Genomic DNA, 12,478 nt, shown 5'->3' on the forward strand with positions numbered 1-12,478 from the left:
AAAAATCGTCTACACTTTGGTACTTGCTCCCTTAAGCTTTATAAACATTCTTGGTTTTGGATTCATCAAGAGTCTTAATTTTGTCCATTGTCTTCAAAATTCATAATTACACACAGTCCATTTAGCTCTGAGAGGACAAACCTCTTGGTTTTAGCTTGAACAGTTGTGTGATATTCCGGTTCTGACTGTATTTTGTCTTTTGAAACGCTTGTATAATGATCATGTTAGATGATGATGTAATAGCTGGAAAGCGATTCGTCGGATTTAAAACACGCAGATGACGCCATGACTCGACCTCGTGTCCTCCAGACACACACACACACACGTGAACATGGCCTGTTTTAATGACATCTGGGAGATTCTGTCCCTCACTGAAACTCGTGAAGCTTCCAGACGTTCATTAAGAATCATGAACTGAGCAGGTGTAATGCAGGCTCATATAAGCATTGATCATGAGCAGCTTTGGTCAGGGAAGCGGTGTTTATATAAACGCGTTCATCAGTTCTGTGGTGTGTGTGTGATCCGCAGCTCTGCGCTCCACACGGGTCAGTACGGCTCTCCTCTGCCCTCGGGTCTGATCGACTGTGACGACGATAAAGAGAACATCCCCAGCGAGTCGGACTATGAGGACCTGCCCAGCATGTACAAGGATGAAGAGCCGGACGAGGACGAGGAGGAGGACGACGACGCTCTCTTCACGAGTGAGTCCTGCAGTGTGTGTGTGTGTGAGTCGGCCGGCTGCAACGATGGGTTATTATGGCCTAGTTCTCGTTTAGAAACGAGCTCACTGGGTCACATCCAGATTCCAGAAACATGACATTAACAGTAAAGATATCATTCTAGAAATCATTGTAAATGTGAAAGAATAGCACAGCACTAATGATGATAAACGGAAGGATATCGTGCGCTGGTGCTGAACACTGATGTAGTTATCGTGTGTGTGTGTGTGTGTGTGTGTGTGCAGGCACGCTGGCGCTGAAGATCTTGAGGAAGGACTCTCTGGCAGTGAAGCTCAGTAACAGGCCGTCTCAGAGAGAACTGCAGGAGAAGAACATCTTACCTGTGCAGACGGACGAGGAGCGCCTGCAGTCCAGACAGCTCATCGGCACCAAACTCACACGGTACACACACACACACTGATGTATGTTGTGACATCACAGGGTTTTTCCTGGGGCAAAACTGGTCTTGGGTGGCGGCAGATGAACACGGTCATCAGTATAAAGAACCCATGTCACCTGTTAACTCTTTACAAGTGAATGCAGAGTTAGTAATATTAAAGTCCCCCTGTAGTCAATCATTGTATCCCTTAAAACTCATCTTTGATCACCAAAATGACACATTTAAAAGTTTTTTCCTTGAAAAAAATTCATGTCTTAAAATATCTTGAATGTAACTCGACACCCTCGCCTCATTTAGTATGCGCGGTTCTATGAATATGCAAATGAGCCCCGCCTCCACTCACTCCCTCAGCTCAGAGATCCACTGGTTGACGATCACACGTTGATCTGATTGGTTACAAGGTCGTTTGTGACGTCAGAAACACCAGCGATTTCACACCGTGTTTTTGAGACTGTCTTTGGTTCACTGCAGTTTTAAGGAGAAAGTACTCAGCAATGCTGTCGACTTATGAATTTACACATGGCTTGTCTTAAAGCATATTAATAACACCACATAGACATATAAACAACATCAAAAGCTTGATTTTTTTTTTTGACTTTAAGTAATCTCATTTATTCGTTTAATAAAAAATTATCTCTGTCAGGACAGATCATTAAAGACCCACTCCGATGAAAATAATGTTTTTCTAGGTGTTAACATGTTCTTGTGGCATTTTTCTTATGTTAGAGGCCATATCTTGAGAAAAATAAGCTCAAAGTTGTATTTCTGAGTATTTCTACATTCAAATGGCTGTGAATCAGTAGCAGATGCTAAAATGCCGTTTAAAATAGACTGGAGTTGTGACGTAGTAACTCCACTGGGCGGGGCCACAAGCTTGTTAAAATTAATCGAAAGTGCCCCTCTCAAACAAATATCAATGATAATATTGTTTTCAATAAAACAAAATGCATTTGATTATAATTAACATGACAATGTGACAAAATTCACGTTTACTTGTATGTTTCTGTCGGTTTGAGCTGTCGTTGCCATGACTCGTTGCTATGGGTTGCGTCACTTGCGTGTCTTGCATCGGACTCGACTGAAGGGGTCAGTCTCCGTTTTCGAGGCCGAGGGTCAGTAATGTGGACGGCAGGAGCGCATAATCGTTGCAAAAGTTATGCGTTTTAAAACGAAAACGCACTGTACGGCTGGATAGCTCCAATATTGCTCTCAATTTTTGTTGCACCGGTTAATGACAGGTTGGGGGTGTAAGCTAGCGGGAGAGACAGAGCTCTCAGCAACGGGGAGGGGGAGGGTCATCTCCGTGCCAACGGCTCCGCCCACAACGCAGAGGCGAATTGCTAATGAGCAACTGCCGCTCTGCTGAAGCAAAGTCCCAGAAAACGGCACAGGTTTTGTGAGTTTGGCTAAAAATGGCATAATCATAATTTAAAGACCACTGGGAATGTTTACAAATAGCTCAAAATATGATCGGAGTGGGACTTTAAACAAAGTGCTTAGAACTATAAAAACTCATGTATGATTACCATGTAAAAAGTCACTGAGTGACTGATTTGAAAAGTTAGTTAACCTCACGCTGACATCGCCCCTGATCGTGTGTGTTGGTCGTGAGGGAATGGTCTAGAAATATTAAATATTGCCCTCTCCATCATTGAAATAGGCCTCGTAACTTCCTTTTCTTTTGAAACGCATGTGCTTGTCGGAGCTGAACGTGTGTGTGTTCAACAGGAGACTGAGCCAGAGACCCACGGCTGAAGAGCTGGAGCAGAGGAACATCCTCAAACGTGAGTCATGTTCACTCCATCACACGCCGTGTGCTAACCAGACGCGCGGAGACAAGATTCCAGCGACAACAGTGTGTGTGTCCACATCAGCACTCACAACCAAATCAGTCCAAAATCACATCCAATCAGAAGAGTGTGTGGGCGGAGTCTCTCTGCAAGCACACTGCACTCACAACCAAATCAAACCAAAATCAATACAGCCAATCAGAAGAGTGTGTGGGCGGAGTCTCTCTGCAAGCGCAATGCACTCACAACCAAATCAAACCAAAATCACAGCCAATCAGAAGAGAGTGTGGGCGGAGTCTCTCTGTAAGCGCACTGCACTCACAACAAAATCAAACCAAAATCACAGCCAATCAGAAGAGAGTGTGGGCGGAGTCTCTCTGCAAGCGCAATGCACTCACAACCAAATCATTCCAAAATCACAGCCAATCAGAAGAGCGTGTGGGCGGAGTCTCTCTGTAAACGCACTGCACTTACAACCAAATCATTCCAAAATCAGAGCCAATCAGAAGAGCGTGTGGGCGGAGTCTCTCTGCAAGCGCACTGCACTCACAACCAAATCAATCCAAAATCACAGCCAATCAGAAGAGTGTGTGGGCGGAGTCTCTCTGTAAACGCACTGCACTCACAACCAAATCAATCCAAAATCACAGCCAATCAGAAGAGCGTGTGGGCGGAGTCTCTCTGTAAACGCACTGCACTCACAACCAAATCATTCCAAAATCAGAGCCAATCAGAAGAGTGTGTGGGCGGAGTCTCTCTGCAAGCACACTGCACTCACAACCAAATCAATCCAAAATCACAGCCAATCAGAAGAGTGTGTGGGTGGAGTCTCTCTGTAAACGCACTGCACTCACAACCAAATCATTCGAAAATCACAACCAATCAGAAGAGCGTGTGGGCGGAGTCTCTCTGTAAACGCACTGCACTCACAACCAAATCATTCGAAAATCACAACCAATCAGAAGAGCGTGTGGGCGGAGTCTCTCTGTAAACGCACTGCACTCACAACCAAATCATTCGAAAATCACAACCAATCAGAAGAGTGTGTGAAACAGAATTGTTGTCGCATCTGATTAGGACACGGTGTTCAGTCTGTTGCTCATGAAGGAGTGTTTGTTTCTCCTCTGACCGGTTTCTGTCCCACAGCTCGTAATGAGCAGGAGCAGATGGAGGAGAAGAGAGAGATCCGACGCCGACTCTCACGCAAGGTATGATGGGTGCCTGAGTGTGAGTGTGTATGTGTGTGTGTGTGTGTGTGTATCTCTCACTCAGTGTGTGTGAATGTGTTTCAGCTGAGTCAGAGGCCCACGGTGGAGGAGTTACGGCGAGCCAAGATCCTCATCCGCTTCAATGATTACGTGGAGGTGTCGGACGCTCAGGATTACGACCGGCGCACAGACAAGCCCTGGACGAGACTCACCACGGCCGACAAGGCGAGTTTCACCACTCTGTGTAACATATGAATGTCGTTTTTAATTGATCCTCGTTTTGATTAACTGAGATCTTTTAGTCTATGCTGCTCTCAGTTGATTAGATTTCAGTTGATTATTTGTCTCTTTTCACAGTAAACGCTGCTCATGATCTGTTATCCTTTACATGCGTCTCAAACTCTCTCTCTGCATATGCTGTGTGTTTGTGTGGCTTATAATGTTCATCTGGGAACCCAGTGTGTCCCATTTCACCAGATTTGTAACGTAAATCATTTATAAACCTACGCATATTTTTGCATATTTAGACACGGTGATGTATTCTCCTGTGTTGGCTTAGGTTTATAAATGATTTACGTTACAAATCTGGTGAAATGGCGCACGTTGCGTTCCCAGATTAACATTATAAGACACACAAACACACAGCATATGCAGAGAGAGAGTTTGAGACGCATGTAATCGATAACAGTTCATGAGCAGCGTTTAAATGAGACACGTGTCCTACACGTATGTCAATCATCTAAACCTGTGCACACATCTGAACCTGTGCACATCTGAACCTGTGCACACATCTAAACCTGTGCACACATCTAAACCTGTGCACACATCTGAACCTGTGCACATCTGAACCTGTGCACATCTAAACCTGTGCACACATCTAAACCTGTGCACACATCTAAACCTGTGCACACATCTGAACCTGTGCACATCTAAACCTGTGCACACATCTAAACCTGTGCACACATCTAAACCTGTGCACACATCTGAACCTGTGCACATCTAAACCTGTGCACACATCTAAACCTGTGCACACATCTAAACCTGTGCACACATCTGAACCTGTGCACATCTAAACCTGTGCACACATCTAAAGCTGTGCACACATCTGAACCTGTGCACATCTAAACCTGTGCACATCTGAACCTGTGCACACATCTAAACCTGTGCACACATCTAAACCTGTGCACACATCTGAAGCTGTGCACATCTAAACCTGTGCACATCTGAACCTGTGCACACATCTAAACCTGTGCACACATCTAAACCTGTGCACACATCTGAACCTGTGCACACATCTAAACCTGTGCACACATCTGAACCTGTGCACATCTAAACCTGTGCACATCTGAACCTGTGCACACATCTGAACCTGTGCACATCTAAACCTGTGCACATCTAAACCTGTGCACATCTAAACCTGTGCACATCTGAACCTGTGCACACATCTAAACCTGTGCACATCTGAACCTGTGCACACATCTAAACCTGTGCACACATCTAAACCTGTGCACACATCTGAACCTGTGCACACATCTGAACCTGTGCACACATCTGAACCTGTGCACATCTAAACCTGTGCACATCTAAACCTGTGCACATCTAAACCTGTGCACATCTGAACCTGTGCACACATCTGAACCTGTGCACACATCTGAACCTGTGCACACATCTGAACCTGTGCACATCTAAACCTGTGCACATCTAAACCTGTGCACATCTAAACCTGTGCACATCTGAACCTGTGCACACATCTAAACCTGTGCACATCTGAACCTGTGCACACATCTAAACCTGTGCACATCTAAACCTGTTCACATCTGAACCTGTGCACACATCTGAACCTGTGCACATCTGAACCTGTGCACACATCTGAACCTGTGCACACATCTAAACCTGAGCACATCTAAACCTGTGCACACATCTGAACCTGTGCACACATCTAAACCTGTGCACATCTAAACCTGTGCACACATCTGAACCTGTGCACACATCTGAACCTGTGCACATCTACACCTGTGCACACATCTAAACCTGTGCACACATCTGAACCTGTGCACACATCTGAACCTGTTCACATCTAAACCTGTGCACACATCTGAACCTGTGCACACATCTGAACCTGTGCACACATCTGAACCTGTGCACACATCTGAACCTGTGCACATCTACACCTGTGCACACATCTAAACCTGTGCACACATCTAAACCTGTGCACACATCTGAACCTGTGCACATCTAAACCTGTGCACACATCTGAACCTGTGCACACATCTAAACCTGTGCACACATCTAAACCTGTGCACACATCTGAACCTGTGCACATCTGAACCTGTTCACATCTGAACCTGTGCACACATCTGAACCTGTGCACACATCTAAACCTGTGCACACATCTAAACCTGTGCACACATCTGAACCTGTGCACACATCTGAACCTGTGCACACATCTGAACCTGTGCACATCTAAACCTGTGCACACATCTAAACCTGTGCACACATCTAAACCTGTGCACACATCTAAACCTGTGCACACATCTGAACCTGTGCACATCTAAACCTGTGCACATCTGAACCTGTGCACACATCTGAACCTGTGCACACATCTGAACCTGAGCACATCTGAACCTGTGCACACATCTGAACCTGTGCACACATCTGAACCTGTGCACACATCTGAACCTGTGCACACATCTAAACCTGTGCACACATCTAAACCTGTGCACACATCTAAACCTGTGCACACATCTAAACCTGTGCACACATCTGAACCTGTGCACATCTGAACCTGTGCACATCTAAACCTGTGCACACATCTAAACCTGTGCACACATCTAAACCTGTGCACACATCTAAACCTGTGCACACATCTAAACCTGTGCACACATCTAAACCTGTGCACACATCTGAACCTGTGCACACATCTGAACCTGTGCACACATCTGAACCTGTGCACACATCTGAACCTGTGCACACATCTAAACCTGTGCACATCTGAACCTGTGCACATCTGAACCTGTGCACACATCTGAACCTGTTCACATCTAAACCTGTTCACATCTGAACCTGTGCACACATCTGAACCTGTGCACATCTGAACCTGTGCACAACCTGTGAACTACCTTTGGACAAACTGTTCTGTCTATCAGAGGAGGTCATTTTTGGAACAGCATCCCAACAAACAAACATTAGGGAATGTCCCACTTACTGTACATTTAAAATGCACCTTAACCCTCTGGGGACCAAGGGGTTTTTGGGGCCCTTGGGATGTTTTGACATGCACTGACATTTGTGCTTTTTCAGTTATTTATAAACATGTTAATGGCAAAGGTGTAAATTCATAGCCTGGTTCTACCAGACTCTCGTACATTTCATTTGTACAGAGAGTCTGGCACCGCTCCATTGACAATCGTTAACTTCCTTGTAGGCGGGTACTCTATTGAAGTCTAAAACTATTGGATCTGCCCAGAGTCACTCTGGATCTGCCACCAATCGCTAACGTTTGCTCGTGATGTATGTCGAATCCCGTGGGGAGGAGGGCGACAACATCATGGCCAAAACAAAACTAAGCAAAGATTGTTCATGCTCCGGCTTTAACTTCTTAATATTTGGCAGCGTTGCTACAACGGACCGAATGGCTTAGCTCGCATCTTTCTCCGCTGCCATTACTGAACTACAACTCAAAATAACGCACGACGTCATCGTTCTCAGCCACTCCCTCTGTTCGCTGATTGGCCCTACAAAAAATTGATCGGAGAAAACCAAAGTCTACAGTAGAATCCCAGACGTAGTACTGAAGGAAAATGAAATTGAGCGGAAGTGCGTAGGAGGGCGCAGCCAGGCTAGTAAATTCACTCTATATAGCACAAACGGGGCTGCCATAATATGTGAGCAACATGTATGTACATGTTTGTATTTTTGAGAGAATATTATTTATGCATGGTTATTGAAAAACTTAAAAATAAAAGTTTCTGAAATAAGGCCACAAAACACATATTGATTATTTCTTCACAAGACTTTTGAAAATTGTATCACATAGCCTAGAATATTTGCACAAACTATGTGAGAATCATCCTGACTACTCATTCAGATAAGTCAATAAAGTCTTTTAGAATGTGTATGACGTATTTAGTGTGAGAAAGCTTTATGCGAGGAGGCGTGATCTCTCATTAATATGTATGGCATTTCACACCTGAGAAAGACAAAGACCCTCCCATAATGGCCCTATTAGGTGCTATCAGGCCCTTATGAGGAGCCTTGCACAAAGAATGAGGAGATTTAAAAAAGAATGGCTTTTAGATTGTTTGGATTTATTTACAACACAACATAATCCAAAGATACACAACAAAGGACAAAAAAGCACATTAGTAAACACACTGATCTAAAGACAGAGGCTTGCACAGTCACACAGCATTGTCCCATTCCTGAAACATAGTACATACCTGTCATTTCCAAGGTGTTTGATTTTTCATTACAGTCTCCTGTGAATGTTGAACTCAGCAGGACTCATCAGTGGCATATCGTCCCTGTAAAAAAAAAAATAAACACCTGTGAACATGCTGATATCAAGAGAAACTATATGGCTGCACGACTTTGGGCATGCATTGTAGATTTTTCTGGTTAAAATTGCTTTTTAATTATATATACACACACACACACACACACACTGCTTAGAATAAGTGAACACACCCATGCTAAAGTTGACTGAAAAGAGGAATAAAAAATCTTAATGCCTTAATTTAAAAAATGAGGAAAACTCCAACCTTTAGGGACGTGAATAATGTCCCTGAATTCTTTGTGAATGAATAATGTATCGCAAATAATTAAATATTCTTCTTTAAAATACAGGGTGCATACGTCTGGACACTTCTATCACACACCCTTCACCATATAGACATGGTTTTATTTCAGTTCAAAGTTAGAGTTGGAAACATCTTGAAAAGAAAATGGTATTTTTCCATAAATGTCTTAGTTTGATCATACATATTTCAAAGTTGAGGATTCATTATTTTGATATAGCTTGCATTGGAACAAACATCTTAGTTGATTAGTTTATTGACAAAACATACTATATATTTAACATATGAGCAGAAACTCCTAACAAAAGCTTATTTGATGTCTTTATTTTGAAGCTTATTTGATTTGAAAAACTTTATCCAAAACTAGTCAACGAAATGTTGTCTTATTTCGTCTGTAACAGTGCGTATCTGTGCGTTCATTCATTCATTCACACACACACACACACACACACACACACACAGAAACATGATTCACATTTAAACAGTATGCTATTTTTCCGTTTACTGACACTAACGTTATTCTATATCGCGATTAGAACAAAGCACAAAACACTTACACTTCTCAGCTGAATCTGTTGCTCCTCCTCGAAGTGAAAATAAACCATCACTTGTTCTGTGGTAAATGTCCCAGGGTTATCCCTCATAGCCGCGCAAGATGAATCTTAATCTGACTAAAAAATATAGTGTGTTTACAGAGTTTATAGCATTTGCCTGGGGGCGTTTATCTATTTTGCAAATGGCCTCAACACATTATCTTATGAATAGCGCCCTCTGCGAGTGGGTGTGAACAAATTAACGATAATGAGCTGAGACAGGAGAAACTGTACTTCTCTTTAGTTTCAGACAGATTACATTGCAGGAGAATATTTATTTTAAATGTGAATTGTTTTATTTAAAAGTAGAAATTTAAAGCGTTCTTTAGACGTATGTTTCATGTTTGTGTGATAAGTATTAGCGGAGTTTCCGTTCATTTTCCAGGCATGTTTCAGAAAGATTTTTGCGGAGACAGAGTGAGCTGAAAGAAAAAAAAGGTTTTGATGTTAATGTGAGTGTACACAAAAAAAGAAGACCCTATAGTTTATTATCATGTATTGATTTGATTTATATGACCATAAATGACGGAGTATTTTAAGTCTATGTTGCTGCTATGTGAAAAAAAAACAGCAAAACGTTATTGTGTTGCATTATTTCATATGTTGTTGTTTTCCTGCCTCAGGTCTACAGGTGAAAATTAGCATTTATGCTATAACCTGGCTCATTTACAGTCTGTACAGAAATGTTAAGATTGTTCATTAATGTGCACTGTCCTGAATAAAAATAAAAAAATAAAAAAAATCACATCTGAAGGGCTTTAAACACGTCGAACTAACTAAACCTGCTCTAGCTTCAGCTCAGCAAACTCTGTTACTAGCATTACTAGCGTGTGTGTGTGTGTGTTGTGCTGCAGGCCGCCATCAGGAAAGAGCTGAATGATTTCAAGAGCAATGAGATGGAGGTGCACGAGTCCAGCCGGCATCTGACCAGGTGAACACACACACACACACATACACACACACACACACACACACACACACACACACACACACACACCAGACTCTCTCTCTCTCTCTCTCTCTCGCACACACACAGTTTTAAATATTTACAGAGCAATGAAGTGCAACATTTTTACATGATATTGATTTCATACAAACAATAAAGAGCTATATTTTTAAAAAAATTAATCTCAACATTATTTATGCAGTTGTAATGGACCAATTCAGATGCAGTTTTGCAACGCAAAGATGAATTTTATAATGTAAATGTCATCATAGCCATTCAACATAACATTATAACTATGGCTGGGCAATAAACAATAACGATAATTATCGCAATATAATTTTCCTCTAAATAACAATAACACGAGTTTGATAAATGTTCGATATAATGTTAATGTGGCAAAAGCGGAATGAAACTGCAGCGCAGAAGAATTCATATCGAATTTTATTACATTATTAATGTAGACATGTATTGAAGAAGTATTGGAATATAATTTGTATAACATTTGTGCATTTATACTAAATGTATTTAGGCTAGTTTTTCCAATGCCCGCTCCCGTGTGTGTCTCATGAGTCGCCACAACCTGCGTAATATGCGTTTACTACAAAAATAGTTTACAAATATGCAGATTTCACGTGGCGTTTTCGCTCGTAACTTCATAAAACATGGACGGATCGCAGAACATCGCTCATCATTATTTACAGCAGGTTCTCATGATTAAAAACACGATCACGAGACTTCCTCACGTACATGGCTGAACACATGTGTCATCTCTCCGGGACGCAGTTATCCAATGTTCCCGAACCAAGTGTTGAGTCCCTCTAAACTCGCGCCACCTAGTGACGAAAACATTAATAATCATATTTTTCCAAAACCTTGATCAACACAAAATATGTGTCATTTGAAAGCTTAGAACTTAACAATGAATGTAGCCTATTTGATTAACTCCCAAGTAGTGCGGAGTTATTTGCTGCTAAATAGAAAATTCATAATTTATGAAATATTATTTTGTACTATGTACTGTAATTCAAAAACATCATACGGCTCAGATAGTCGTGTCTCATGTCATTTGAAAGGTCTCACGGAGTGAAACACGACATGTGTAATTGTTTAGGGCTTTGAATAAACTTGAGCGAAGCCCTGCGAGACCCATATGTACATAATAAACTGATTGAGTCCAAAATTAATAAAATAATCCTTTACATCGATCATAAGATATTCCTCATGGAGGAACCATTTTAAAAATTGCCACTAGGAGGCGTCGAGGACTGAGCAGAATATGATCCAGATGCGGCTCACGTCTGGGGGAACCTCCCAAACTATAGACTTATTCCCTTCCTCAGTTACTGCATGTCAAATGAGAAAGATAAGTACAATTATAATAAAAGTTATATATATATTTTCAACAGTTTCTCAGCATGAGAATGTCCAAATGTAATTTATGTGTGTTCTAAAAATGTAAAAAGTCTTCCATCAAACCATACGTATCTTTTGCCCCAGCTCCTGAGTGACTGCGTTACACAACACTAATGAAACCTTTAACTCTGTGAATGCCATAGTCTGATCGGTCACTGAACAGTGAGTTTGAGCGGGTGGAGGTGTGTGTGACGCTGCTGTGTGTGTGCAGGTTTCACCGGCCGTAGAGACGAGCGACGATGATGATGATGATGATGATGACTCTTCACTGATTCTCAGATCTGGGAACGCACGATACACACGTCACCATCCACAGGGACACATTCAGGACACCCCCGCTCTGACTGAAGCTTGCAGTGTGTGTGTGCAGTTCATACCGCTGGACATCGTCTGCATCGATGAAGTCGTCATGATGTCTGTCAGCACAATGGCCTGAATGTGATTTTTTTTTGTGTGTGGTTTTTATTCATTTTGATTTGTATTTATTTTTTTATTTTTAACATCTTTTTTACTGTTTATTGCAGAATCAAACACTAGAAAATGTTTTTCCAGGCTTCAAGCGCAGTGACGCATCCGTTGACCTTTAATAAAGGAAATGAGCAGTTTAAAGCTG

General features: G+C 42.1%; 1 protein-coding gene across 2 annotated transcripts in view; it reads left to right on the forward strand.

The window, feature by feature from the left end:
• LOC130100707 (phosphatase and actin regulator 1) overlaps positions 1-12,144 on the forward strand; it is a 54,601-nt gene extending 42,457 nt beyond the window's left edge. For both annotated transcript variants that reach the window (XM_056266267.1, XM_056266259.1), the window contains exons 7-13: positions 529-701; positions 965-1,121; positions 2,848-2,903; positions 4,056-4,117; positions 4,202-4,342; positions 10,361-10,437; positions 12,077-12,144. In XM_056266267.1, coding sequence (XP_056122242.1) covers positions 529-701; positions 965-1,121; positions 2,848-2,903; positions 4,056-4,117; positions 4,202-4,342; positions 10,361-10,437; positions 12,077-12,092 — 682 coding nt within the window. In that variant the 3' untranslated portion in view covers positions 12,093-12,144. The remainder of the gene's footprint in view (positions 1-528; positions 702-964; positions 1,122-2,847; positions 2,904-4,055; positions 4,118-4,201; positions 4,343-10,360; positions 10,438-12,076) is intronic.
• The last annotated feature ends 334 nt before the right edge of the window (positions 12,145-12,478 follow it).

Source organism: Rhinichthys klamathensis, unplaced genomic scaffold, assembly GCF_029890125.1.
Source record: "Rhinichthys klamathensis goyatoka isolate OS25496 unplaced genomic scaffold, OSU_Roscu_1.1 h1tg000011l_1, whole genome shotgun sequence".
Taxonomy (NCBI): domain Eukaryota; kingdom Metazoa; phylum Chordata; class Actinopteri; order Cypriniformes; family Leuciscidae; genus Rhinichthys; species Rhinichthys klamathensis.